Here is a 27,239-nt window from a genome sequence, read left to right as displayed (position 1 = left end):
GAAATATAAAATAATTTCATCTCTTCTAATTTTTCTTTTTCAGTTTATATCAAATAGAGTAAACTGTAAACTATATTTTTTTATTCAGTTTAGAAGTTTCCTTAAACCAGTAAAAATTACTGAAAATTGATTTTACTTTAGATTTGATTGGGGATCAAGGAGTTTTAGTTTCTGTTTTTACATTTTCCCAACCACTTACTGAGCCACATTTAGGAATATTTTATGGCTGAAACTTTTGACGTTTTAGAGCATGTTTAGTAGGGATTCATGCTCGAATTCATATGCATTTTGGATTTAAGAAAATATAAATAAAGTTGATTCGTCCGGACAAACTTGAAGATTTTAACTTTTATTTAGATGGTAAAGCGTAATTGGGCAAAAATTTTTTTTTAATTTTTGAATTTAGTTCAGAATGAATCCCTTTAAGAAAAGTTCACTAATGGTCTTAGTAGTTAGTATTATTAACATCCAACTTCAAAAACCCTTCTGGTTTTCCATAATAATATACACACTATTTTTATATTAGTTCTTATATATTTTAATTGGAAACTTGGAGCGGACACACAATATGGAAGCGTGGCAAAGAAACACTGAATGGTTTGGACTTTTGTAGGTAGGTATGGCCGTATGGGCACATCGAATTAGAAAAGTGCTCTCTTATAAAAATTAGATAAGAACAAATATGTGGAGCCATGTCGGATGTAAAACTATTTATCCTTCTAGAAACAACTATTATACTAAAACATACCTGCATATCATGTAGATTCGTCATGTCGAGTTGATTGGCCTTACATATATAATTTGATGTAGTATTTTACTACAAGAGAGGCGAATGTTAAAAACTAAAGGTATTTGTGGTAATTTTTTTCTTGTAAATTTATGATGTCAAAAAGACGGATTCCGTATGTTTCTCTGTATAAGTTCTCAAGATAATAAAATTTGCTACATATTTTAATATAATATAAAAATTATTTTCACTCTTTTTTCTTTTCTTGTCAACAAGTGGTATTCATCGAAGCTCTCACAAATGTATTACTCTACCTCCTCAGTTCGTTGCAAAGTAACAAGTGGGGGTTCCTTTAGCCTCCAAAATATAACATATGTCAATATAACTTATGCTAATTCCTCATGGCTCATCGATACAAAATATTTACCCACATGGTCAAACCAGAATTTGGAAAATGAAGTAATGAACCCCTCAACTCTTTTATCTCTTAAAGTTATTCTTATCTTATTTTCGGTAATAGTAAAACCCACCATTAGCAAAAAAGCCACCATAGTTCGTCAAGAAACTCTCTTCTAAGACCATGTTCAATGATAACAACTCTAAAAAGGGTGCTTAAATATTATTTAATTATTAAATTTAAAATTATCTTCATTTTATAACATATGTCTGCTAATATCTGTTAAGCATCGCTGCTTACAACTCTTATTTAAGCATCAATGCTCAAATTATTCTATTTTTATGATTTAATTTTTTAAAAAAATTATCTAAACACTCTTCCTAAGCATCTGCATTGAACATGCTCTAACCATATTCAACTTTTCTAATATCACAGAATTGAGATTATCAAATTACTTCACTTGGTATTGATGATGAATTATGTTTCAATGTTCGTAGAAAACAATAATCCGTTCATTTCTATCTAGTTGAAAAACTATCTATAAAAAAATTTTGGCCATAATAAACAGAAAGAAAAAATATTTAAAAAATCTCCTAAGAATAATAAATTATAGTAAAAAGTTTCGTGAGATAAAATTATGTATTTCCTTGTTCGAATCCTATTAATATCGGAATGGGGTTGATAGTAATTTTATTTTTGCAATAAACAGAAATAAAAAAAAAGACTGTAATTGTGGTTTGAACAATTCGAACTTCGAACATGAGGAATACAAAAGTGTGACTAAAACCACCGACTGGTGTCAAAAAAAGCTTTGATAAAAAAATAAAAGAAAAAAAATGTTTGTTTTTATTTTCAATTTTCAACCAGACCGAGAGATTCCATAAGTTCGTTACTGTAGATGTTTCATTATCCAATGAAACCGAACCGACATAATGTTTTTGTTATCCAACTTGTCCTCGATTTTCTCTCTCTTCCAACTTCCAAGTTCCCTACTTTATTGATTCTCTATCTCTCACCTCCACGCCAATTTCATTTTCATGCATCGCTATACCCTTATCTTCTTCTTTATCTGCTAATTAAATTATCTGTCTCGTCTCCATTCTTGTTGAGCTGGTCAATAACAGAATCTGAATCCTATAAACTGATTTTCTGATCAGAATTTCAAACCCTAGAATTTCTGGGTTTCTCTTGAAATCCGTGTTTTCCGTGATTGGATTCTTGTTGTGAGACTCAATTCAGTATTCTGTTGTTTGAATGGACCTTCTTCGACTGGGAGAAAAGGGTCTCTTTTCGCCTCAGAGAAGAAGGAAATGGCTGATTTTGATGGCGATTTCCGGAGTTTCTGGTTATGGAGCTTACAAGGTTTACCATTTGCCATCTGTCGCGAGGAAAAGGAAACGTCTTTTGAAGATTTTCGGAGCTATCGTCTCTGTAGCCGAATTGATCTCTGAATCGGCGGAGACCATGAGTATCGTGTCGCGAGACTTGAAGGGATTTCTCAATTCCGATTCCGATGAAATCCCTAACAGCTTGAAGCAGATCGCCAAGATCACCAGGTCCAATGAGTTCACGGATTCGCTCTCTAGGGTTTCTCAGGCTGTCACGATTGGGGTCTTTCGTGGTTACAACTTCGAGTCTGGTAACGTTGGCGATTCAGGAATTGGATCGGAGCCAAGTGTTGTTGATAGAGTGATTGATAAGGTTTTCTCAAAGGCTGGATCTGGATTCGTTTCGGTTATCGTTGGTAGCTTCGCTAAGAATCTTGTTCTTGGATTTTACTCCAAGGAGCTCGAGAATGGTGTGAAATGTGATTCTGATTCTTCAGAGACACCTCAATGGGTGAGTTTGCTTTGTGATGACAAAAGTAGAGAGCTTTTATCTGATTGCATCGAGAGATTCACTAGCACAGCAGTCGCTGTGTATCTCGACAAGACGATGGAGATCAACACTTATGATCAGATCTTTGAGGGCTTGACGAATCCGAAACATCAGGATAGCGTCAAAGACGTTCTTGTTTCGGTTTGTAACGGTGCTCTCGAAACTCTCGTTAAAACATCTCACCATGTCTTCACTACATCTTCCACAAGGTCTAATAATGTTATAGAAGAGATTGAAGAAGAAGACGATTTCAAGACTAATGGTTCCTCGAGAAGCAAGTCGGAATCAGTAGACGGTAACAAGAGTAGCGGGTGGGCCGAGGCTATCTCGACTACATTGGCAGTTCCTAGCAATCGGAAGTTTATGTTCGATGTAACAGGAAGAGTAACACTAGAAACGGCAAGATCAATCATCGGTTTTCTAATGTTGAAGACATTTCAAGGGTTCAGGAAAAGTTTCAACGTGGTTCATGAAGAAGTTACAGACAAAGGACGTCAAGTAGTTGGATACGTTGGAGCCAAATCTTCTGTTATAACCACTGTGTTCCTCGCGCTTTACTTGCATATCTTAAGCGGCTGTGTTCGGAGTTCTCCTATAGGCGTAAGCCAGCATTTTTAGTTCTTCAGATGAAGAACATTTCGATTTGTTGGATATAAAACTCTATTGGTTAGGTACGCAAATATTAATCAGCTTCCTTCTAGTTATATTTGTTATAGTTGGAGCTGAGGATTAGTGTTGAGATTGTGTCTGTATATGTGCACAACTTGATTCTTATTGATGAAATACATATATATATATATATATATATACATACATTAAGAAGGTTCTTTGGGACATTGAAGTTTTGAGATGCAATCTTGAGAAGTGATTCATAGTCTCTTTACACTTCTTGAACAAAAGCTTCATAGATTAACAAACCTTTCTTCCATTTACCGGTCCACACTTCATACAAACCAAATTGAAGCTTGGTCTCTTGGTTTATTGCAACCGTGGGACTGACGAAGATCTCGAATCTTCCATCCGTCTCATCTGGTATGTTAACCGGTTCTGTACCGCCTTTGAGTTTCTTAATGTTATTGTTCACCGATTTGATCCTCTTCCAAACTGTCCTCCCTTTCTTCCCAATTTTTGCTGACATAAAAACCGGAGCTTGCTCCCATCCGGTTGCATCAGCTGTGAACGAGATTTTAAAACCGATCCGGTACGTTTTGCCTGGCTCGACCTTGTCGAAAGAACCGGTTACTTCTAACCAACTCACCATCTTCAGTTCAGCAGGCGTCCTTGTAAACAACCAAAGAAAGACACTCCAGTTTTAAACAGCAAGACCCAAAAACCGGTTTATTCAGAATCAAACCGGTTTTAATTCGGTTATTATGAATATGAAGAGAGAGCTGAAGGAGGTTACCTACCTGTCTTCGTTGGGGATGACCCAATACCGAGAGTCACCTCCCCATATGAAACTAAGACCACTTGGCTTAAAAATCCATGCTTTTCTAACGATCTATTAATCAAAGTTCGATCTTATCAATTAGTTGCAATAAAATATTCCAAGAAATATAAAATAACCAAAATAAGAATTTGACTTATTACATCTTGTTCCATGTTGGATTCTGCCTCGTAATGAGAACTCTTGACAGCTTTTTGGGCAGACATTTCGTTCTTTCTTTTTTCTTTCTTGTTTGTTTTATAAAAGAACACTTCTCTTCGGTGAGCTTTTTATATAGAGATTTGGAAATTTTGGGTGGAAACAAAAAGGAGTGTGACCGAAGAAGAATTCATTAAGTTGGACCTAATTGTTCATGTTCTTCTCAATATTCTCGTTGTAAGTTTTACTACTTTAGTGGAATACTTATAAACTTTGCATATATGATAATAACAGCCATGTAAAAGGCATAATTCAGTTGGACCGCAAAAGTTAAAGCAAATATTCTCAGTTTGTGGTTCATCTCGTTTTTTCTCTTGCTATATCTCAACTTTTTATATCAGAATCAAACTGATCACATAATTACTAATTTTTTATTGGTTATCTTAACCGCGATTAAATTAGTTTAGCAGGCTAGATGCTATCGTTTTTTGTGTTATCGGATCTGTATTCAACTCCAATGCTAATTTGGGACATTTTAATATTATACCAAAAATCTATAATTTATTTATTTACAGAAACACACATATTTCTTGAAAAAATAGAAGTAAGAGAAAAAATTGTTTGTGCACGATTTTTGAAAATATTTCTTTGATTTAGAAACGGTAGTTTACATGATCATATAACATATATTTTTCATGAAACATATATTTTATTTATAAAAAGTTTATCTCTTTTTATTATACATTAAATAAAAATAACCAAAACAAAAAAGTAAATTAACAATAATAAATTATATAATAACAATCAGCAACCCAAATAAAAAAATAAAATAAAGAATAAAATTAAAAGAAAATCTATATATTAAAAGAAAATCTATATATTTTTAGTTTTAAAAATTTATGGAAAATAAATGAGGATAAACTCTTTTTTTTTTCTATTCGTCATATAATCTCTAAGAAAAGAACAGAGAGTTAAAACGTCAAGATCACGGATATAAGAGTTCACTAATAGATAATTGTACAATTTACGATAAAAAATTAATAAATAAAATTAAGTTATATCATGATGTGATGTATTTAATTACTAGGCTTAACAAAGATTTGTTAACCAAAATAAATTTTGTTATTTGTTAGCGAATAAAATTTTATTTTTAAAAAACATAAAATTCATTATTTATGTTTTGTATTTTTTAATTTATGGCGTATATAATAATTTTTTTTTCCAAAAATTTTGTATATTAGCTTTGTAATCCTATTTTGATATTAATGAGATTCTTTATCGAGAAAATAAATAACATTGGGTTATATAACTTTAATTGACATACAAAAGACCTAACTACAATATGGGCTAAGATTTATAATTCGTTATGTGGCATCAAAATAAACGAATTAGGTTGGAAAAACAATTTAATTATAAATTTCAACTCCTGAGGGACAACAAATCCAATAACATTAAAAAAAAGAATCAATATTATAAACCACTATATCTCTTAGTGGGTCCGCCTCTGGCACAGCCTGCCGTTTTTATACTAGGAAAGAAGTAGAAAATCACTGTCACAGTTATTGGGATATTCTCAGTCGCATACCTCCTCCCAATCATCCACCACTTCTTCGCTGGAGCCTTCCACCGGTTGTTTACAGGCAGCTTTTGAGCTGCTGCTCTCTTCTATCTGAGTCAATGGCTCCAAAGCGGACGTGTTGGGCTTCTCCGGTTCCAGCACACTCCAGCGGTTAACCGAGGTAGCGATCGGAGTGTTGCTCGTTGCTGATCTCCACGCAGAGGCTTTAATATCTGTAGATGATCCTCCAATAGGAGAATCTTCAGCTCCCCAGGACTCATCACTCTCCTGGATCACTGCTTTCTTCCATGGATTCCCTGATGAGCTGCTGGGTAATTTTCCCCATGCATTACTGAGTGATGGAGACGTGCTGTTTTGGATAACCACGGCTCCATGGTAGACAGAACCGTGGTCCAGCCTCCTCATGGCAGTGGCGGCTCGGGCATGGTCATGGAACACGGCTAAAGCGTTCTTGTCATTCAGCCAAACAAGCTCACATTCACCCCCAAATCTCAGCACCAAGGCGCTGATATTCGCCTCCCTCGGGAGATCCAGTAAAGAAACCACAAGACCAGGATCCATATCCACCAGCGGATCATAGGACGGTGGATGGGGCCCGCCTACAGAGACAGCACCAGCCCTAGCTCCAATGATCCGTGTTGGCGGTTTCGACTTTGATGTTACGTGGACCACTGTGAACCGTTTTGGCTCCCACCCGGCGTTGCTAACCGCAAGTTTCCACCTCTCAGCTAGAAGCCGAACTGTGTCTCGTTTCTCCTTCTGCATCGGACAGAAAACGTGGAGCTTGAGGGCACTTGTGTTTCCTCTAGCTTTCCCAAGTACCAGGAACTTGAAGCGCTCTTCAACAGCCAGTACCCACTTCGGATCACGCCTATAGATGTCTGAAATAATCTCTGTCATAGCAGAATTCTCGCTGAAATGTAAAGAGTCCAGATTTGGGGGAGTGATATCAAACGCATCCTGAAGAACCCGCTTACGCTCCAACTTAGCACACTCATCATCACACGAAAGCTTTCTCTGCCCGAGAGGGATTCGGTTTTCACTCGGCTCAACAGGCTGAAGAGGCGTAGGAAGCTTCTGCAAAACAGAGGCTTCATAGATAGAATCAACACGAAGATCGTAGGCGCTCTTTCCTCCAGCATCACAAGGGACTGTAGAGGTAATGCGACCACACGAACATGTAATTGTGACTGGAAATTCACATCTTGAGTCTGGGCAAGGCTCGGAAGGATGGCAGAGTGCTGCACATGTGTGCCTGCAATCTCTTCTAGGAGCACCGCACGTCTGTCCACATGTAGCACGCAGACCTGCTTCAGATTCATTGTAACTGTCACAGGGCTCCGAGTGACAAGTTCTGGCACAAGCATGCATGCCACAACGCCTTGTCTTTCCACAAACCTTGTTACATCTAATGTCTTTCAACCCACAAGGTATGTTTCTGAGAACCACATGATCACCGACGCATTTCTTTTCCACGGGTGCAGAACAAGGAGGGCAATCCCCAAAATGACATCCATGAGTAGCAGAATGGCCACAAGGCTGAGGAATCGAGCATGTAAGCTGGCAGCTAGGTACAGGTGTTCCACATGGTAGTGGTGGAGGAATCGAGGTTCTTCCACATGCGCATGTAAGATCAGTGAAAATCATCTCGAGACAAGGAGGGCAATGGCCACTGTGACATAAAGATTCACAGGAATGCTGCCCGCACCTTAGCTTCTTCTCGCAAGGTAACTGGCAAACGTGCGGGTCCCAATCGCCAGACAGATCATTCTTCTTAGCGTTCAAATGAGGGCAGCAACGCTCGCTGCATCTATGCCTTCCACAGTTCTTCTTACGCCCACATGGCTTTGCGCACACAAACTCGTCCGTCTTTAGAGAAGTTGTTACGTAGCATTCCACAGTCCTTGATGTTGACCCACACCGGCATTTCTGGTTGACTTGGACCAAACAAGGAGGACAATCTCCCGCATGGCACACCTCGTTGCAAGTATGTAACCCACAAGGAAGAAGCTTCCTGCACATATTTGAACAAGAAGGAATTGGGTCCAAGCAACTCCGCCTGATCTGTTCTTCTAATCGCGTTTTCCCACAATAGCACGTCTTAACTCTACTGGGAAGTAAGTCACAGTCCCCGCAAGGTCCAGGATGGCAAACCTCAGAACAGAAATGATTACCACATCCAAGCGGCTTCCCACAGTTAAAACTACACGAATACACACCATCTTCTGCTTTCAACTCTCCCTTCAAATTCATATCTCCGCAAATGACAGTCTCCACTTTCTTCTTGCAGAAACATGTGGCATTTACCAGTACATGACAAGGATCACAAGGACCAACGTGACATGCCCTTTCACATCGATGACGCGCACAGTTGAGAAGCTTATCACAAGGCTGACCACAAACAAGAACAGATCTCCGCTCAGAGCATCTAGTAGTAATCATCTTCTTACCACATGGACAACCACGAGGTGGAGCAAACGCCTTACAAGGAGGACATGGACCGGGATGACACTGCAAAACACAGACATGAGGACAAAGATCCTCTTTAGTCGTCTCAGCTGCTGCAAACTCTTTCTCCAACGGCTTCCCACATGGCTCCCCGCATGAGTGTGGTGTCAGATATGGATCAGAAGGTGGATCTTTTCTCTTCCCACAGAAACACCGATAGCAAATCTCGTTAGACGACGTCAACTGTACAGACTGGCAACCTGGACATCTCCAATTATCACCTTGATTTTTCTCAGCCAACAAATCAATCGATGTTGGTGCTCGAGCCCATTTCTTGATACAGTGCATATGGAAAATGGAGAAACAGCTGGAGCAGGACCATATATTCGCAGACCGCCCAACCTTGTCATAGCAAATCATACACTCAACAGAGCTCTTCACCAGCTTCTCCTGTAACTCTTGAACAAGTTGAGGCAAGTTTGGATCTTTCAACACAATATTCTCCTCCTTAGCGACCCTTTTCCCCTGATTCACTGGCCGGGTCCTAGATGCAACTCGTTGGTGATTATCAGGCAGAATTCCCGGAGCATTATTCCTTCTTTGTCGATTAGGTGGAGGCGGACCAACGACATTACTCCTTTGGTGCTGGTTATAAGGCTGACGAACAGAGCTGTTATGTTGCCTTTGCAGATTAACAGGACGGCAAGGAGGAGGAGCAGCATCAAGTCTTTCTGAAATTCTCTCTGTATTCGTAGGAGGAAGGGAAGGCTCATTTACAACCACAGGCGAGGTAGATGCACCTCTAGGAACCCAAGTTTGCTGAGGATTGAACCGAGGCCTATTTCTCCTGACTTGAGAGCTCATATTCGTCTCTGACTCCACAAATACAGAACCAGACCCTGTACCCGTCACTGTTGGAGCAATGGGTATAGACCTATTCACAAAGTGCTCCTGAGCAGAGAGAGAAGCCAAATGAGGAATATATCTAGCAATTGATAATTCACCAAAAGCGGAATACGATCAAAAAACTAATGTATGTAACGATTAAATCTCAATCATCTATAACGACTTGAAATTAAACGAATCCAAAATTGAAACCCAAAGTGATACGCCTTGCGATTAATCCCAACATCGGGTTACAAACTATTCATCGTTCTTGGGGATCTCAGAAAGGGTGGCAAAATCAGAAGGCCCTATACTTTTATCATATCTAAGAAATTTCAGAACCCACACACAGCTACCAACACATATTAATATAGCTTCAAAATCGATGCATCAAAGAAGGATAAAACAAGTGGCAACGCAAACAAATGACTGAAGCATATTCAACAAAGGGGGAAAAAATTGGTACCTGATAAAAAATAATAAATACGGAAGGGAAAAACAAGGAACAATCTCCGGAATCAATTACAGGTGATTTCGATTAGTCCCTCGATTTCTCAGGGAGAGAGAGAGAGAGCGCGACTGTAGGAGAGAGATAGAGCGAGGACGAAGAAGATATATATATAGAGAGACTGCAAGTGAAAGACCGACCGCCTTGGAGCCAAAGGAAAATAGAGAGAGAGAGAAAGAGTCGGCCACGACTTTTCTTTTTATCTATTTTATCTCTCTTTTCAACGATTGTCTGTCTGAATTATGCTTGACGAACACTCGAGAACCGTCTCAAATCAATGGGCCAAAAATGGGCCTGATACATTCTATTTGGATCTTTCAAACGGGTACATTCTAATTAGCAATCAAGATATGAAATTTCAAGATATATTGGTGATCAAAGCTTATGAATAAAAACTTAGCATAAGACCATATAAAATAATATTTTTTTTTTTAATTAGATTTTTAACTTTTACATACAAATTGAGTGACGTAGGGGAATGTTTGCACGGCCCTAACTACAAGATACAATACAATAATATCATAAGCCAAGAGATCAGGACTCAGAATCGGTGAAGGAGGGACTCTCGAGATCGGCCATGCTCGCAGAGGCAAATGACTCAAACGAATCCATTGTAGAGAGTGATGAAGTTTCTAGGGAATCTGAGTGCTCATCGCCAATCTCAGGTAAGACAATGTGATCGTCTTCTTCGCAGTCATATTCCTCTGGTTCTGATGCGTCCTCAGAGCCCATTAGTAGCCTGTTAATAGCTGACTTGGCAGCTTCCGTGAACCATTCGGTTTTCGGGAGCGAGCTTTAAGATAAAAAACGAGATACTTTTTTTTAGTTAATTCGATTTGAGAATAGAGTAGAGAGATTTTCAAGTGTTTTTTTTTGTTGTACTTACCTTTGTGGGTTGATGCCTCTTGAGGAGAAAATGCTGATGGCTCGATTGATCACGACTGAAGCATGGTTCTGAACCACTTTAAATGGATAACCAGCGAACCGAGCTATTTCAACTGTGAAGTTCATGTCGAGGATCAACTGCAAAACATAACAAAAACTTCAACTTTTGAACCAAATCATCTGTCAAAATAAAGTTTCCAATTTTCCACAGTTTTAAATTCCAAAGTTTCAATCTTCGACCGAAAAGCTGGTGTACAAAAGAATAGTAGAAAAGAGTGTGTTACCTGTTGCAACCCAAATGGCTGAAGAGGAGTTGACTCGTCCTCAAATGCACTCCAAAACTCCTGCTCGTTTGATAGCCAAATTATAACCGTCTCGGTTAATCTGGCTAGTAAAATCTTTTGCAGCTTCTCTTTTCCAAGCAGAACATCCCCCGCAATTATGGCCAACTGTTGTAGCTTAGAAAACAATGCCTGTATAAGAAGAGACACCGATGATGTTTCTGTTTGCTTAAAATTTATCAACCAGAAGCTATAAAACCAGATCAAGGATGAGGATGAGACCTGAAACGGTAGAGAGGGCAGATGCAAGTCATCTGGTATTTCAGTTAAATAAATGAGTGCGTCTAATCGTGTTAGTCCTTCCCTAGAGTAGATGAAGCTCAAGACAAACTGCAGACAGAAGTAGTTTCTGAGTTTGTCGAATGCTTGAACCATGTGGCGTTTCCATTCTTTCAACTCCGGTGCAGAGCTACTGAATAGAGCAGCACTACTATCACCTTCCCCTCCGCTGTTTTCAATCTGGAGATTCCAAACTTTAACAAGTGATTTTGGTAAAAGTTCGTCGAGTATTGTAAACGCCGCTCCAAGAAGAGCAAGCTGCTCTGAATCTGTCTCGGCTCTAGCGAGTATGGTGTTATCTTGAAGCTCTGGAAGACCGTCTTCGTCTGCATGGCCAGGCAAGGCTTTGATCAGAAAGTCGATGTATTTATCATACAGTTGCAAAATCCTCGTTAATACGCTTTCGCCAAAGTGTAAGACAACTAGATGCGTTAACTGCTCAAGTATGTCCTGAAAGAACAAATAAAGCTTCCATAAATTTATGTTTCAAGAATCAACGAAGATGGCAATAACAGTGTCAAAAAGCAACTTACTTGCACAATTTGCATGAATCGAATGCTACAATCAGTCATTGTCGTATCTGAAGCGATTGCAAATTCGGATAATACCGCCACAAACTCAGAAGACGATTCCAAGCCCTCGTCAGTTTCGGTCAAGTCAAAGATAACCCTTCGAGCCCGTCTAAAATTTAGCTCTAACACTTCTTCAACATAAGGCCGGAACAACACCAAAAACAGCTTAGACAAAATTAAGCCCTGTGGTTCCAACACTTTGCAATAGTTAAGACAGTCTTGAAGACATACACTGGCTGCACGCAATGCAGAAACTGTTTCGGAAGGAGCTGCGTTTTCTTTAACCAACCGCATCAGATACTCAACTTCCCTCTCTGCCCATTGAACAACTTTGTTGGAATACGCGGGATTATCATCACCAAACATAGCTGCCGATTCTTTGGCGGCCACTGAGATGTTAGAGAAAACAAGCTTAGACAGTGTAGCGGGAAATGTGTTTGGGCAGGTCGAACATGAGGGAAGAAAGGACTCGATTCTTCTGTGGAGGCTTGTGGCGTAAAACTTCAGAAGCAATTGGTGAGCTGAAGGCCCTTTGCCAAGTCTGATCAACCCAGTTAACGCATGCTTCAGTTCAGCTACACTTATTGAAGGTTGTTTAGCGATCCTAAGGAGCTGATCCTCAAGAACCGCTTTTCTTTCCATAAAAGCAGACTTGTAAGAGGACATCTCAACTGATCCTTTAAGTTCCGGGTTGTTTCTTTCCTCGGTATCCATTACCTCAAGTGCTTCATCCACCTTATGTTCAGCCAAAAGAAGGTCAATATTCTCCAGGAACTCGGACTTTGGATCGATTAGCTCATTAGGCAAGGGATCAACGACTTCAGAGTTATCTGAGACATCTGCATCACCAGCAGATCGCTTCCATTCATCCATCTCACGGCCAAGTCCAGCCATCAGATCCTGCACAAGAATCCCCTGGGAAGAAATATGTTTCCGTAGCTCAACCAACTCGTGCTCCATCTCCACCGCTTCTTCAGATATTCTACACAAACAAAACATACAGATTTGAATCTCAGAAACTAGCACAACAGAAACAAAGGAACATGACTCAATCTTACACCAAACATTACTTGTACAATACAAGATATTTCCGAACCCATATCTTTGAATCCGGAATTTCAGATGAACTTGCCAACCAAAAACAAAGAGAAGTTAGTAGCGTTATATTACCTCAAGAAAGCGAGGTACTTGGTACGCATATCACCGCACATATTTTCAACGGCATCCTTTAAATCCAAAAGCTCACAGCACAGCTTTCTAATTCCCTGCATTGTTTAAAGTTACCAAATCAACCAACAAAGAAATCTCATGGATACATACTCATTAAAAATCTCATGTTCAAGTACTTTCAAATTCAATTGAAATCGAGGGCTTCAGAGTTCTAATCTAGATCAATCGGTGAAATCCGAAAGGACCCAATGGAGATAACTATCTCAGAGTGTAGTGAATACGTTTCGGGGAAAGAAACAACTTCAAAAATGTAGCGAAACAAAGAGAAAGAGAGAGGGAGAGGAAGAGAGAACAAAAAAAGAAAGAACCTTTTCGGTGAGAGACTGGTGAACGGAATCGATCTTGGACTGAGGAGTTATGCTTTCAATAGATGGGAAGTCGTCTTCTTCCTCGCTGCTCTCCATGTCTATCGCTCTCTCAGTCTTCCTCGGAGTCTCAGACAGTGTTGCCGAAGAAGCACGATAGTGATGGATTGGACTCTCCAGACAGAAAGATTCGAGATTTTTACTGTTTACTGCTTTTTCGTATATAAAACGACATGTAGTGTAATATCGTACATTAAAAGCAAAAGACGGCACGATGGTTGAGAAATTCCTTCTTTTTTTCGGTTGTCTTAATAGAGTGATTAAATATACAAAAATATCAAAGAAAGAAACTATGATGATGGACAAATAAATACTTGGAAGAAAAAAAACCTTTGAAGGATAAGGATTTATTTGAATGAAACATATATTTCATTGATAGATACAAGGTATATATACGATGAGCACGTAGTGTTTTTGTTGAACACTGATGAACATTTGACTTATATGGTTGCTTTCAATTATAAATCATATTTATGAAACATCTGTAACTAGAAGATTCAATATATGTTTACTTTGGTGGAATCAATTCTCTTATTAGAATTGGGTCTACGGAATCGAGAGATTGCACCCCAACCATCAGTACCAAATTTGCAAGAGTACTTACTCCATATCCATAAAAGCAAAGACTTTTTTTTGCCCTTGGCGTAACAATCTTGATCAGCTAGAACGTTTCTTCCCATCGAAGAGATGTGAATCGGGCTATGCTCTAAACATTTCCTGTAAGCTTCAAGAAAAGGGTCAACGTCTTTCTTCCTGAAACTTGATAAATTGGACCTCGATGTCTTTACCACATTGGAAGGCGTGAAAGGACAGACAACAAGAGGACTATGCAACACTTCCTCGCCATAATCGACATGAGGGCATGGAGGCGGTGTAAGCTTCCATTGTAGCTGATCACGGCCACTTTTGTCCTTCTTTCTTGAAACTCCAGGCTTTAGCTCCCATGAGAAGGGAACTCTGGCTTTACAAGTTTGATCGAACTCATGATTTTTTGGACTAAGCATAAGTCCAAGTATAAAGACTCTTTGCGTGTGGTCTTTGTTGGCTCCGTTTAAACGGAAAATGTGTTATTTGAAAGTGTATATTCATTAGAGATATGGTGGTGGTGTATATTATATATATATATCATTTTATGAAATAAAATTTGATTTGATGTATGTATATTCACCTAAGTTGTTGATTAGTATTGGAATGATAACATCATTAGGAATCGCTTGGCTATATATATAACCTCCTATTTTATGAATATATATTAATATCATTTTGTCTTGTACATATCTAAAGCAGTACAATTTAACCGAAATTAAGCATTATGTTTTGCACAGTTTAAGCAATTTATTGAATGAATATTACAAGTTTACTCTTCTATGACATCAGACATCTATAATTTGATGCATATGTAAGCGTCTTATTTATTCTTTTAAATAGGCGTAACGATTGTGTACAATTTCATAACTAGTTGGCAGAAAATAATTAAAAAGAAAAATAAACAACTGATGAACAAAAGAAGAAAAAAATATGACAGGTAAAGTTTACAAGTATCAAAGGTGTACATTTTTACTCAATTTAGATGTGCCAATAGTACAGTTCAAAAATCACTAAAAATTATAACCGAACATAAAAAACCGTGGACGGCAGGATTCGAACCTGCGCGGGCAAAGCCCACATGATTTCTAGTCATGCCCGATAACCACTCCGGCACGTCCACATTTTTGTTATTTGTCAGTAAAAGTAATTTATATTCACATTTGTAAACTTTGAGATCTTGGCCGAAATTATGCCAACAGTTACACAAGCTCCATTAATCTTTAAACAAAGTCTTTAAAATAGTTATGTTTAGCAACTGTTTATGAAGTCCTAGAGAAACTAGAATCATAGAAATAAAGAACAGTAGCTTAGGTAAATGGGATCATATGAAAAGTCACTGCATTATACCAAAAATTGAATAGATCACTCTCCTGAAGAATGCTTTTCATGAAAAATAAATTATATAAAATGGTATTTTAAACTTGATACATATATGATATATACCATAAGCAAACATCCATTATTTCTCTATTTTTTGAATCATCTCAAGAAACGCAACAAAGAGTGAACATATCACCGTAGGAGACAACAAAGTTACCAAAAGAAACAACATCAAAGACAACAAAAAAAAAGAAAGAACACAAACTTAAGAGAAACGAAACCAATAAATGTTATCGATCGAGAAGTAGTGACACTATTGGTTCTCTTAGGTGGTCAAAATCATCCAGGGAGATTGAACTGTTTCTTTTAAGCAGCGACGACTTTTTCCCTAGCGGCATTATCTCCTCCTTCGAGCTGGCTTAAATTTCCTTTCTCCTTGATCAGCTGAATATGATGATGCTTGCAATAAAGCTTCCCCTCGTGAGCTATGTAATTCGAAGGACTTATTGTGCAGCCTCCATGTGTACACTTGAAGCAGCTCTTGTGGTACAATGTCCCATTCACCGACACCTTCACAAAGTCCACATCATAAGCAGTCAATATATGTAACGATGTAGCTATATCCAAGAATATGATGTTCGACAATATTTTAGAATGTTTTAGCTCTGTTTTACGCTAGAGACAGATCAGACTTGTTGTGGAAACAGCTTAAGAATGTCCTTTGACAAAAAGTTGGTTCTGATTTGGAAAGATTTTGGATTAGATACCTTCTCAATTGGATACACGGTTTTGTCGCAGCCAACGCATTTTTCTCGTGTTCCACCAAACATATTCGACACTTTGGTCCCAGCAGGTCTCTGTTAAGATCTCTCAGAGCAAATGTTAAAGTTCAAGAACCTCAAAACACAATCAAGAACAGATCAGAATTTGTTTTTGCTGTCTGAAAGTACCTCTCCCTCCAAAGGCCTATCGGGTTTTCCGATCTTTGGTGTCCCTATATATACGAATAATAGAAAAGAATCAGACTTTGGATTCATATTTACAATTTTAGAATCCCCCAAAGCTTTCACATTTTGATCTGTTTTTTTTTTTTTTTTTTTGCTTATTATTACCTTCGAAGCTCTTCTCAAGACTTCCAGTTCTCTTGAAATTTTGATCGAAATGTGGTCTGCAATAGAGAACTCCTTCAAATGAGTTGTAGTTGCTAAGCTGTTTTTCATCATCAAAAAAAGCAAAAACCAATCAGATTCAAGATTTCTACTTATTGATTGATCATCTCCAACATCTATGTATTACTAGATCTACCTCTTGGGGTTTATCAGAAATTATCACAAAAAGACTAAGAAGAGGGAGAACCCAGAAACAAAAATCAAACCTTGAGAGTTCCTTTGCAATGGTGACATCGGAAGCAGGCTTTGTGGTAGACCCGGTTATCTGCGGTTAACTTGTCCACGAGATAAACGGTTTTTTCACAGGCCATGCATTTCTGGGTTGTCCCTGCGAACGCCATTTGTGTGTTGTTTCTTGTAAGAGATCAGACCAAGAGTCGGAAGAAGAAGAAGAAGAAAACTCAATCGTTGCTGAGAGAGATAAAGAGGTGGAATAAGATGATGATGAAAGAAAGAGATTGTCAATTATTGTTGCTTGGTTTTCAATATGGGGACCAGATATATTGAAAACGAACATGTCTCTCTTCTTTTTCATTTTTAAAGTAATTTCACAATAACAAAATAGTTGGATAATTTGAAACCTAATAATCATTTTTTTAAAAGAATAAATATTAATTCTGGAAGAAAGTGTTTGTATTCAAATTAAACAAAAATTATATAACAACTCAACCTGCAAATATACTAACTTCAAAAATTTGGAAGTTTTCTAATTCAAATTCGAATATATGGGTTTTCTTGACAGCTCTAGCATTGTTTTTGTCATTGTCTCCAAAAACAAGATAAACGATGTATAAATAAATAAAATGAATTACGTTAAAAAAAAAGGTTCAACGGCATTTTTTCTCTTTTAATGATTTTTGTACACTCTTGAAGTAAGCACCGGTCAATATCTGTCTCCTAGATATTTCCAATATTAACTCAGTATTTTCATTCTATAGCAGGTAGTTAGAAAATAAAATACATCATGCAGTGGCTTGACAATAATGCAGCAATGCTTTAACATTTACAGCAATGCTCTCAATAACTGTTCAAGCCGCTGTAAAATTAATACTTCCTCCTGATTTATTTAGTTGTCGTTTTAAAGTTATGCACACAAATTAAGAAAATATTAATTGTATTAGCTTTTCAATATAAAAATATTATTAATTATTTATTTAAATATAATTCAATCAATAATAAAACAAATTGTATAATAAAAATAATTATAAAAAATAAAAGACTAATAAATGTTACATTGAAAATTGAAAACGACAATTAATTTAAAACAAATAAAATTTTTTAAAACGACAACTAATAAAAAACGGAATGAATATTACTTACTGAGGAGCAAGAAAATATAAAAGGGAAAACAACTAGAAAGAATCTTTGTCTGGTTTTAGTTAATGATTAAAAGCTGTATTGGTTATTGTGAATTAGGGTGAAATCTCTAAGTATACTTTTTCTATATAAATAAGGTGTGTATGTTTATGTATCAAAAATATCTGAAACATGCTTTACCATAAAGGCTTTCGATGAGCTGTAATATTGACATAATTGGTTGAAGGGAATGAGTGATCATAATGATACCTAACATCTTTATTTAATCAAATAACCTAACGTTATTTTATTTGTTAAATATACTGCAACTAAAACCAAGTCTTCATCATACAGTTTTTAGATTTTTGCCCACCGCTAAAATTTTTATGGGCCTTCCCTTTCTGCCTGCATGGGCCTCCTCTCTTTGTGACTGGTCTTTGTTGGCTTCCTTCTTAACTCGGAGTTTGTGTGTATTTGAAAGTGTACATTCATTTGAGATATGAGATATTTTGCGTATTACAAAAGTCTTCATTACTTAAACCTAGCTCAAAAATTCAAAAGCCCTTCAAGTTGTTTTCAATTTAGACATTTAGTAATGCTTTAAAGATGGCCCATTTTTTCGACAAATATGCTTTGATCTGTTCATTTTGTTAGACTATGTGAATATTTGATGAACGCTCTATATGATCTCCATACACAGTCATATGATCAAATAGGATTACTGGACTAGGCCTTTGCACCCAACCTAACTTACCGAACTTTTTTTGGGGTTTAATATACGGTTGATCAGTTTATGTTATCTTCAAACTTCTAAGTCCTAGACCAATTAACTACCATCATATATATCACATGAGTTGCTTTCTTCTTCTTTTTTTTTTGTCAACACATGGGTTGTTGTTTTTATTGGTTCATTTTTTTTATTCTTTGTTAATCCACTTTCTCGCTACAATTTTATTTAAATCCATTTGTTTAACCCAAAACAATTTTGAATAAGAAAATAACAGCCAACTAGATGCCTATGGATGAAATTCATATCATTTTCTTCAGTCAAAATTAGCAATCATGAGTGATAAACAGAAGAAAAAAAACTATTAGTTTGACATAAGAAAAAACCAGAAAAACCCAGAAAAAACGATTACACCATCATGGAAAATTTTGTTGCTTCTCCTGCAAGAAAGTCAATCAGTAAGATCAGCCAAAATACATCTGCGATGACGTTTTCTTTGGGTGGAAAATTAAAGAAAAATGTCTAAAATACGTGATCTGATCAATATATCACATTTAATGAGATCTGGTCAAATATCCAATCTATTTGTTTATAATGACATCACAAGTCTCATTATGATAACAATAAACCGTCTCTCTTGTCCGAATATTAAAATCCTAACAACTCCTCCATATCCGAAATCATTCAATCTCTCCAATTCTCACAACCTCTCCACACACAAAGAACCAGTAAAGAAAAAACAAGAGGATCTCATTTATCGAATTGAAATGGTGAGTCCCTTTTCGTCACCGAAGAGATCAAGGAAAGAAAGCAAGAACCCTTATTCAAATCGCGGACTTGACAAGTTCTCAGCACTTCTCTCTGAGCTTGACGAGAAGAGACAGAGCATTTACTCAAAGAGGCTCGACTCAGATGGGCCGCATCTTGTTCGGTTTGTGTTCAAAAGCTCCGGAGAGTGCGTCCCTGTCATTATCAAGACAAAGAAGGCGGGTAAGAAGAAGGATGCTCAAGATGATTTCAAGGTCAAACCCGAAACAAAAACAGAGGAGGAAAAAGAAACAAAGAAAACAGAGTCAGAAACAGAGCAAAATCAGAGTTGTATATTGAACGAGAATCTGAAGAAGATTTCAAGACCGAACCATTTCTTGCCCGTGACAGCGATATTGGTCTTAATCTTCTTGGTGTTCTTCGGACGAATCGTCTCGATCATGTGCACTTGTATCGTTTGGTATTTGGTTCCAATGATTAAGGAACAGAGCAGAAACGGAGGATCAACATACGAGATTAATAATAAGAAGAAGGAATTGAATATCGAAAACAGAGCATCGTTTAACCGGAGAACGGCTCGTGACCAAACTGTTCTTAAGGATACATTTCCGCATCTGACTGCTCATGTGAAAACCCGGTGACGATAATTAAAACTTTTTGTGTGTGTGTGTGTGTGTGAAAGTTCTTTTATTCGTTTCATTTGACATTTTCCTTGGTCTTTTTCTTATATAGTTGTTTAATTTTGAAACAGAAAAATCTGTAACCTCTTCTTCTTCTTTTTGTTCCCTAACTTTCTAATGCTAATGATATGTATTTATGTAACGGATGGTTCATTACCATGCTCGTTAGCGCTATATCCGTATACTACAACTTTGTTCTGCAACATTGTTCACGAGAGCCACATGGAACGCATAGAGGCGTCCAAGTTTTGAAGAAGAATTAATCTTTCTATATCTTAGGGGTTTATTTGTTATTAGTAGATGAATCAAACTCTCACTTGTTGAAATCGTTATAACAAACACAATCTCCTTCTTGTGGTTTTATCCTGCGCATTAACAGAGATGGAAGGTTGATTTTTCATCTATTTTATAATAATTCAAGACATAATTTTCCTGTAAGATAAAATCTTGAGGATCCTAATATGATGATAATTAAAACAACATACATTTGGCTCATAACATCAGCTAAGCTTCTCTCAAGCCATTTCTTATTTACATGCACAGTTGCAGTCAATCAAGACGCAACTAATCCTATCTAACAATCGTTAGACACGCATCCGCATTGCGGTATCAAAAATTCCTCTGCACAGAAGAAATGTCTCGGAGAGCAAGTGAAGAGATAGGCTGTTCTCTGATGCGGGATAAGAGGATGGAGGTTTGCTCTGTTGCAATCTCTAGCCTCTCTTTTGATTTAGACGATTCAGAGACTAGTGTAGAAACCAGATTCTGCAGAAACTGAACTCTTTCCCCATGATCCTCAGCGTGACTTCTGAACGTCTTGCTAAAAGTTGTACTGATCCTACGCCACCTCAGAGGAAGATACCTGTCCGGGACCTGAAAACAGTTTCCGGTTGAGAGAACACGGAGCGCGTGCCTGCAGAGAAACCCAGAGAACTCAAACAGTTGGCAGCTGCAACTTATGATGCCTTCTTGAGGAACCCAATACACTTTTCTTCCTCCATCGAGTTTTGTGTGGTGCCTCACGAGATACCCGTCGTCCATCTGGAAGGATGCGTAGTGGGCAGCAAGCACAAGCTGTTCTTGGAGCTTGGAGAATGCGAAAGGAGTGAGGACCGAGGCTGCGTGAGATTCCATGGGGGCGCCGGTTTTTAGGCTGATGTTTTGAAGATTCTGTTGCATTGTTTGCTGTTCTGTGGCTTGGTCTTTGAAATCCACAGCAACAGCCACCTGCATATATATTCAACCCTAACTCAAATAAGCAAAATAGCAAAACTCAACACACGGAAAAAAAAAACCATTTCATCAGATAAAATGCATAAACCCTATGGAATAAATGGTTGCACCAACTATGAATAGAAAAGGCCTAAGAGCTTCACATAGCTCACTGTGAGTAACATATTATTCAGTGCCAGTTCAGAAAGTTATAAATTTTATCTATACCAGCAATGAATTAACACTGTTGAAGAATAAGAAAACATACTTGCTCTACAAAGTGAGCTAGCCTCGTTTGTGCGCTCAAGAATCTCTGAATAAAGGCATTAATGGCTTTGGATCGGCCACTCAAAGTCATTCCAGCTAAAAAGTGGCTTCTCAGGTATGGTAAAGACCACAAAGAACGTGAGGCATACAAGTTATTTATGTGTCTGTTTGTGTGCAGTCCAAAAGAGTTCACCATATCTCTCCAGCCAATCTCAAACTCCTCGACGGATTCCAGATGGTAGAGGCGATAGAACTCAGCTTTCCAGTCGTTGTAACGCTCTCCAAGACCAGCATTAAACCAGGATGGAAACTTCCCAACAACCATCCATATGCAGAGTGCGTGCTTAGTGGCAGGCATCTCTCCATCTATGGCTTCTTTGAGACACATATTGTGGTCTGTCAGTATCGTTTGAGGCGCCTTCCCATTCATGAACCCTATGAAAGCCTTCCGTATGACGCAAATATAAACAAATATCAGATAGAAGCGAAATGGATTGTTTCTTTCAACATAGAAGCTTTTTTCAAGTAATTATATGGAGAAGCCAAATTTCTACTCAGAGACAATTACCAAGAATTCGAAAGAGAAGTACATGGAAAAATAAGTGCCATTTTATTACCTGTAGTGCCCATGACCACGATCTCAAATTTTCATCCCGCAGAAGAACACAGCCAAAGAAGCAAGGCACACCGTAGTTATTAACTCCAACCCATATTCCAAGTGGCATCTCAACTGCACTTAAGCGATGTGTTGTATCAAAAACTACAGCATCTCCAAAGATTTCATAAGACTGAATGGAAGAAGCATATGACCAGGCAATATTTTCTAATTTATCGTTTGCATCTAGCGTAAACTCAAACTTAAAGTTAGGGTCTTTCTCCTTTATGCTCTGGCACATCCTGAGGAAATCGATGTTCTCATCCTCGGGATCAAGTTTCTTGAATGACTGAAGCAAATTCCTGACATCCTTTTCAGTAAATGGTAAAAAGCCAGGCTCGACACACTTCTCAAGCTCCATGAGCCTCATCATCTGCTGAACTGAAATTCCCGTCTTCGAAAACATCAGAATCCGGCTTTTATCTGCATCTGATATGGACCTGTATGCAGGAAGGAAACGAACCTGGTTTGGTTCTAGGAGGTCGTGATTGTGGTGGTTAGCAAAACCAGTAACACGCCATTCTGTTGAACCTAACTCAGTAATTTTACTAATCCTTAAGTATGCTTGACATCCACACCGAGAAGATCTTCTGTTTCTCTGTGGTTTTCCTTCACTCAAAGTTTTGACAGGTGTGTTACCAGCGCGATGGCAAACAAAGTAACGCCTGGTAAGTCCTTTGCCAATTCCATCTTTTCCTTCTGTCCTGTGACGACGTATTGAGAATCCGCATCGCTTTGCAAATGTACTGTAGAACTCGTAAGCCGCATCATGTGTAAGGAATCTTTGTCCTATATATGGAATGACATCGTTAATTGCTTCTAAAGAGAGGTTGTCCCCGTCTGGAGATTCCTCAGTGCTACTAGCATCATCCAAAGAAAGAGATCGATGATCTGAAGGGTCTTCATAGATGAGCAACAACGGTCCACCATCATCCGACATATTGCTCTTTAAGTATATTCAGCACACTCGAGGTCAGAAAGATTGCCTGACAAGCACATAAACATCAAGATAAATGTTATCTTACGTTTTACTTATGAGACTCAGCAAAACTACCAGCTTGACTATTTACCAAGATGCAATGTGTAAAAAACTCTCTTTGGACCAATGTGCAACCAATTATCTTATCACAGAACTGAAAAAAGAATCTATTTATATAGCATTGACATAAACAAGATAGAGCTATCCCCTTGTGGTACAGGAAGCTGATACATGACCGAACAGCAATTAATATCGGTTCGCAGAATCATATCAGCTAAAAGTCTACTCATAACATGAACGTCTTGAAACACAATTCAATACCATATGAAATCACGATGCCACTGCCACATCGATAAAACAAGTTTTGATTTTAACTCATGCGCACGAAGCTATAAGATTCTGAATCCAATAAATTCTCACTATGAAACGACGAATTTTTTAAAAGAGAATAATTTCTCAAGCACATTTTGGATGCCGATCAATGGCCATCACCATAAATGAAAACCAACGAGATGTGTTTTTAAAATAAATTCTGAAGAAATTTGAAGCTCGATTCCATAAAAGATGAATTCATCAGAAGAATATAAGTTTTAAATAAAACTCGCATGATCCGAAATCCAATTTCTTTAATTTTATTGATACAAATGCGACAAGAAAATAGACAAAGGCTGCAAAGATAGAGATAGAGCGTACTGATTTAAGCTTAGAGTGACGAACAGAGTCTTTGCGAAGGAGAAGCCCTAATTTGCGCAGGGAGGTGAAAACAATCCTTTGTCTCTCCTGCGCACCTTGTTATCTTACGCCTTCTCTACTCATCTTTCGAATACTATTACACGTATTACCAAACATCCCACTAAACAATACTACGTCGTTTTAAGTTAAATTACTTCGACCCCTCTCTTTTTCAATGTCGTCAAAATATCCCATTTCATTTCAATTCAAGGGTTTAAGCCACAGTGTTGTCTTACTTCGACTTCGTCTACCTCTAAAACCCTAACCTTTTTCCTCCGCCATGTCTCTCTGTCAACTCTTCCGCCGTTCCTCCCTCTTGCACCGTCTCTGTGCCTCCACCACCACCACCAGCCGAAGCTCTATTTCGATCTCACCACTCCAGCAACGCTTCTACAACATCTCAATTTCCCCGGATAATGACGATCCGGAGACGAACACAGACCCTAATTCATTTCCAGCTAGTGATCCTTCCCAATCCCAGATTCCTCCGAATCATATCCCTCCAAATCCCTATCCCACGCCGATCCCGCAGCGAACCATGGCTTTCTCATCAGCCGAGGAAGCCGCTGCCGAGCGTCGCCGCCGCAAACGCCGGCTCCGTATCGAGCCTCCTCTCCACGCTCTCCGTAGAGATCCCTCAGCTCCTCCTCCGAGACGCGATCCCAACGCCCCACGGCTTCCGGACTCAACCTCCTCACTCGTCGGCCAACGGCTTAATCTACACAACAGAGTCCAGTCACTGATCAGAGCATCAGATCTCGACGCTGCGTCACGGCTCGCTCGCCAGTCTGTGTTTTCCAATACCCGACCCACCGTATTCACTTGCAACGCCATCATCGCCGCCATGTACCGGGCCAAGCGTTACACTGAATCGATTTCTCTGTTCGATTATTTCTTCAAGCAGTCTAACATCGTCCCCAATGTGGTCTCCTACAATCAGATCATCAACGCTCATTGTGACGAAGGGCATGTGGAGGAAGCCCTTGAAGTATACCGTCATATATTGGCAAATGCTCCTTTTGCTCCGTCGTCAGTTACTTATAGACATTTGACAAAAGGTTTGGTTCAGGCTGGAAGGATCGGAGATGCTGCGAGTTTATTAAGGGAGATGCTGAGCAAAGGCCAAGCTGCGGATTCGATGGTGTTCAACAATCTGATAAGAGGATATTTGGACCTTGGCGATTTAGATAAGGCCAACGAGTTCTTTGATGAATTGAAGACAAGGTGTACGGTTTATGATGGGATTGTGAATGCGACCTTTATGGAGTACTGGTTTGAGCAAGGTAAGGATAAGGAAGCCATGGAATCTTACAGGTCTTTGTTAGATAAGAAATTCAGAATGCATCCACCGACTGGAAATGTGCTTTTGGAAGTTTTTCTCAAGTATGGTAAGAAGACTGAAGCTTGGGCTCTGTTCAATGAGATGTTGGATAATCACACTCCTCCCAACATCCTTTCCGTGAATTCGGAGACGATCAGTATAATGGTCAATGAGTGTTTCAAAATGGGGCAGTATACAGAAGCGATTGATACATTCAAGAAAGTTGGGAGTAAGCCGACCTCGAAACCATTTGTGATGGATTATGTAGGTTACTGTAACATAGTAACAAAATTCTGTGAACAAGGGATGTTACCAGAGGCTGAAAGGTTCTTTGCGGAAGGTGTATCCAAATCCCTGCCTCCTGACGCTCCGAGCCACAGAGCAATGATCAATGCTTATCTCAAGGCAGAGAGAATCGACGATGCTCTCAAGATGTTGAACAGGATGGTGGATGTGAATCTAAGGGTGGTTGCTGATTTTGGCACGAGGGTCTTTGGCGAGCTGATTAAGAATGGTAAGCTCACCGAATCTGCAGAGGTTTTGACTAAGATGGGAGAGAGAGAACCCAAACCAGATCCTTCCATTTATGATGTGGTGGTTAGAGGTCTTTGTGATGGTGGTGCACTTGACCAAGCCAAGGATATTATTGGTGAGATGGTTGGATACGGTGTCGGGGTTGCTCCTGTTCTGCGAGAATTTATCATCGAGACTTTTGAGAAAGCAGGACGTCGTGAAGAGATTGAGAAAATCCTGAATTCGGTTAGCCGTCCAACTAGAAATCCTGGGCAATCTGGTAAAACTCCACCTAGTGTACCCGCAGTGTTAGGAATCACACTTGCAGCTCCTCAGCAGCCTAGAGACAGGGCCCCATGGACGAGACAAGGGGCGGGGAATCCTGATTCTGGTTTGGCCAATGGAACTGCAGGTCAAGCAGCAGGAGGAACTTACAAGGCTAATAATGGCCAGAGTCCGTCTTGGTCCAACACTTCGATTAACCCGCAGCAGCAATCATGGTCTAATCAGACAGCAGGGCAACAGCCACCATCATGGTCGAATCAGGCACCGGGATATCAGCAGCAGCAATCTTGGTCTCAGCAACAGGGGTGGTCAAGTCCTTCAGGTCAGCTGCAATCTTGGGCTAATCAGACAACTGGCCAGCAGCAACCGTGGGGTAACCAGAACACCGGTCATCAGCGATCGTGGGCTAACCAGCCAAGTGGCCAGCCGCAACCGTGGGGTAACCAGAACCCCGATCATCAGCGATCATGGGCTACCCAGTCAAGTGGCCAACAGCAACCGTGGGCTAATCAGAACACTAGCCAGCAGCAACCATGGGCTAATCAGTCAACCGGCCAGCAGCAACCGTGGGCTAATCAGAACACTGGCCAGCAGCAACCATGGGCTAATCAGTCAACCGGCCAGCAGCAACCGTGTGCTGATCAGACAACCGGCCAGCAGCAACCATGGTCTTATCAGACAGGTGGCCAGCAGTCAGCGTGGACAGGGCAGCAGCAACCGTGGTCTAATCAGACAGCTAGCCATCAGCAGTCATGGTCAAATCCCTTGCCAGGACAGATGACTAATCAGGCACCTCAGTCAAACTCTGTGGACGGTCATCGTCCTCAACAACATGAGCCAGTGTCCTCCCATGGATGGGAAGATGGAGAAGAAAAAAAGGTAGTTGAGTTGAGCAACTAGTTCGACAAACTCGCCATTTCCTCAGCACCATCATCACCATTTATAAGTTTTCTTACTTTGCCTTTTGCTTTATGGTTCGCAATTATTTGCAAACTCTGGTATTTATTGATTAACATCATAATCTAATACGGTTTTCTGATTCTCGACT

General features: G+C 39.1%; 8 protein-coding genes and 1 non-coding gene across 11 annotated transcripts; 3 read left to right on the top strand and 6 right to left on the bottom strand.

Moving 5' to 3' along the window:
• The first annotated feature begins 2,141 nt into the window (after window positions 1-2,141).
• LOC18993860 (protein PHLOEM PROTEIN 2-LIKE A10) lies at window positions 2,142-3,803 on the top strand. The gene has a single exon (XM_006417429.2). It carries the CDS (start codon window positions 2,379-2,381, stop codon window positions 3,618-3,620), a length of 1,242 nt encoding a protein of 413 aa, XP_006417492.1. The 5' UTR covers window positions 2,142-2,378; the 3' UTR covers window positions 3,621-3,803.
• A 46-nt stretch (window positions 3,804-3,849) lies between these two features.
• Window positions 3,850-4,820, bottom strand: LOC18993859 (protein PHLOEM PROTEIN 2-LIKE A9). Its single transcript, XM_006417427.2, has 3 exons — window positions 4,593-4,820; window positions 4,412-4,503; window positions 3,850-4,282 (listed from the first exon to the last, which is right to left on the bottom strand). Exons 1-3 carry the CDS (start codon window positions 4,653-4,655, stop codon window positions 3,883-3,885), a joined length of 555 nt encoding a protein of 184 aa, XP_006417490.1. The 5' UTR covers window positions 4,656-4,820; the 3' UTR covers window positions 3,850-3,882.
• Window positions 4,821-6,014: 1,194 nt separating this feature from the next.
• On the bottom strand, window positions 6,015-10,176 carry LOC18993858 (NF-X1-type zinc finger protein NFXL1). The gene is made up of 2 exons (XM_006417426.2): window positions 9,966-10,176; window positions 6,015-9,565 (listed from the first exon to the last, which is right to left on the bottom strand). The coding sequence occupies exon 2, from the start codon at window positions 9,476-9,478 to the stop codon at window positions 6,161-6,163; it is 3,318 nt and encodes a 1,105-aa protein (XP_006417489.2). The 5' UTR covers window positions 9,479-9,565; window positions 9,966-10,176; the 3' UTR covers window positions 6,015-6,160.
• Window positions 10,177-10,421: 245 nt separating this feature from the next.
• LOC18993857 (exocyst complex component EXO84C) lies at window positions 10,422-13,793 on the bottom strand. The gene is made up of 7 exons (XM_006417425.2): window positions 13,623-13,793; window positions 13,255-13,349; window positions 12,046-13,066; window positions 11,456-11,962; window positions 11,177-11,365; window positions 10,894-11,030; window positions 10,422-10,800 (listed from the first exon to the last, which is right to left on the bottom strand). Exons 1-7 carry the CDS (start codon window positions 13,716-13,718, stop codon window positions 10,542-10,544), a joined length of 2,304 nt encoding a protein of 767 aa, XP_006417488.1. The 5' UTR covers window positions 13,719-13,793; the 3' UTR covers window positions 10,422-10,541.
• Window positions 13,794-15,305: 1,512 nt separating this feature from the next.
• Window positions 15,306-15,387, bottom strand: TRNAS-AGA. The gene has a single exon. It is a non-coding gene; the product is annotated as a tRNA-Ser (tRNA).
• Window positions 15,388-15,705: 318 nt separating this feature from the next.
• Window positions 15,706-17,267, bottom strand: LOC18993856 (LIM domain-containing protein WLIM1). The gene is made up of 5 exons (XM_006417424.2): window positions 16,963-17,267; window positions 16,700-16,796; window positions 16,538-16,581; window positions 16,355-16,444; window positions 15,706-16,157 (listed from the first exon to the last, which is right to left on the bottom strand). The coding sequence occupies exons 1-5, from the start codon at window positions 17,095-17,097 to the stop codon at window positions 15,954-15,956; spliced, it is 570 nt and encodes a 189-aa protein (XP_006417487.1). The 5' UTR covers window positions 17,098-17,267; the 3' UTR covers window positions 15,706-15,953.
• Window positions 17,268-19,460: 2,193 nt separating this feature from the next.
• Window positions 19,461-20,221, top strand: LOC18993855. The gene has a single exon (XM_006417423.2). It carries the CDS (start codon window positions 19,547-19,549, stop codon window positions 20,186-20,188), a length of 642 nt encoding a protein of 213 aa, XP_006417486.1. The 5' UTR covers window positions 19,461-19,546; the 3' UTR covers window positions 20,189-20,221.
• A 434-nt stretch (window positions 20,222-20,655) lies between these two features.
• LOC18993854 (protein FAR1-RELATED SEQUENCE 11) lies at window positions 20,656-24,141 on the bottom strand. Of its 3 annotated transcripts, none has more exons than XM_024152007.1 (4): window positions 24,034-24,141; window positions 22,324-23,347; window positions 21,708-22,151; window positions 20,837-21,454 (listed from the first exon to the last, which is right to left on the bottom strand). In XM_024152007.1, the coding sequence occupies exons 2-4, from the start codon at window positions 23,299-23,301 to the stop codon at window positions 20,837-20,839; spliced, it is 2,040 nt and encodes a 679-aa protein (XP_024007775.1). In that variant the 5' UTR covers window positions 23,302-23,347; window positions 24,034-24,141. The 3 variants fall into 3 exon arrangements, with proteins under 3 accessions (XP_006417485.1, XP_024007775.1, XP_024007776.1); XM_024152008.1 differs by lacking the exon at window positions 24,034-24,141 and adding an exon at window positions 23,662-23,756; XM_006417422.2 differs by lacking the exon at window positions 24,034-24,141 and having other exon boundaries at window positions 20,656-21,454; window positions 22,324-23,301.
• A 121-nt stretch (window positions 24,142-24,262) lies between these two features.
• LOC18993853 (pentatricopeptide repeat-containing protein At1g10270) lies at window positions 24,263-27,232 on the top strand. Its single transcript, XM_006417421.2, has one exon. The coding sequence runs from the start codon at window positions 24,353-24,355 to the stop codon at window positions 27,089-27,091; it is 2,739 nt and encodes a 912-aa protein (XP_006417484.1). The 5' UTR covers window positions 24,263-24,352; the 3' UTR covers window positions 27,092-27,232.
• Window positions 27,233-27,239: the final 7 nt, after the last annotated feature.

The sequence above is a fragment of the Eutrema salsugineum genome, unplaced genomic scaffold, assembly GCF_000478725.1.
Source record: "Eutrema salsugineum unplaced genomic scaffold, Eutsalg1_0 scaffold_5, whole genome shotgun sequence".
Taxonomy (NCBI): Eukaryota; Viridiplantae; Streptophyta; class Magnoliopsida; order Brassicales; family Brassicaceae; genus Eutrema; species Eutrema salsugineum.
Note: the sequence above shows the minus strand (reverse complement) of the source record. Positions and strands in the feature narration are given on the sequence as shown.

What these genes read in the sequence shown, in the direction of transcription:
- LOC18993856 (XM_006417424.2), bottom strand. Translation starts at nt 17,097, where the DNA reads ATGGCGTTCGCAGGGACAACCCAGAAATGCATGGCCTGTGAAAAAACC. An exon ending in TCTTGAGAAGAGCTTCGAAG is followed by an intron (nt 16,582 to 16,699) that starts GTAATAATAAGC and finishes TCGTATATATAG; the next exon opens with GGACACCAAAGATCGGAAAA. An exon ending in CCGTGTATCCAATTGAGAAG is followed by an intron (nt 16,158 to 16,354) that starts GTATCTAATCCA and finishes GACTTTGTGAAG; the next exon opens with GTGTCGGTGAATGGGACATT.
- LOC18993853 (XM_006417421.2), top strand. Translation starts at nt 24,353, where the DNA reads ATGTCTCTCTGTCAACTCTTCCGCCGTTCCTCCCTCTTGCACCGTCTC.
- LOC18993860 (XM_006417429.2), top strand. Translation starts at nt 2,379, where the DNA reads ATGGACCTTCTTCGACTGGGAGAAAAGGGTCTCTTTTCGCCTCAGAGA.
- LOC18993854 (XM_024152007.1), bottom strand. Translation starts at nt 23,301, where the DNA reads ATGTCGGATGATGGTGGACCGTTGTTGCTCATCTATGAAGACCCTTCA. An exon ending in CGTGGTCATGGGCACTACAG is followed by an intron (nt 22,152 to 22,323) that starts GTAATAAAATGG and finishes GTCATACGGAAG; the next exon opens with GCTTTCATAGGGTTCATGAA. An exon ending in TAGCTCACTTTGTAGAGCAA is followed by an intron (nt 21,455 to 21,707) that starts GTATGTTTTCTT and finishes ATATATATGCAG; the next exon opens with GTGGCTGTTGCTGTGGATTT.
- LOC18993855 (XM_006417423.2), top strand. Translation starts at nt 19,547, where the DNA reads ATGGTGAGTCCCTTTTCGTCACCGAAGAGATCAAGGAAAGAAAGCAAG.
- LOC18993858 (XM_006417426.2), bottom strand. Translation starts at nt 9,478, where the DNA reads ATGAGCTCTCAAGTCAGGAGAAATAGGCCTCGGTTCAATCCTCAGCAA.
- LOC18993857 (XM_006417425.2), bottom strand. Translation starts at nt 13,718, where the DNA reads ATGGAGAGCAGCGAGGAAGAAGACGACTTCCCATCTATTGAAAGCATA. An exon ending in ACCAGTCTCTCACCGAAAAG is followed by an intron (nt 13,350 to 13,622) that starts GTTCTTTCTTTT and finishes TAAACAATGCAG; the next exon opens with GGAATTAGAAAGCTGTGCTG. An exon ending in AAGTACCTCGCTTTCTTGAG is followed by an intron (nt 13,067 to 13,254) that starts GTAATATAACGC and finishes TTGTTTGTGTAG; the next exon opens with AATATCTGAAGAAGCGGTGG.
- LOC18993859 (XM_006417427.2), bottom strand. Translation starts at nt 4,655, where the DNA reads ATGTCTGCCCAAAAAGCTGTCAAGAGTTCTCATTACGAGGCAGAATCC. An exon ending in AATCCAACATGGAACAAGAT is followed by an intron (nt 4,504 to 4,592) that starts GTAATAAGTCAA and finishes TTTGATTAATAG; the next exon opens with ATCGTTAGAAAAGCATGGAT. An exon ending in GTCATCCCCAACGAAGACAG is followed by an intron (nt 4,283 to 4,411) that starts GTAGGTAACCTC and finishes GTTGTTTACAAG; the next exon opens with GACGCCTGCTGAACTGAAGA.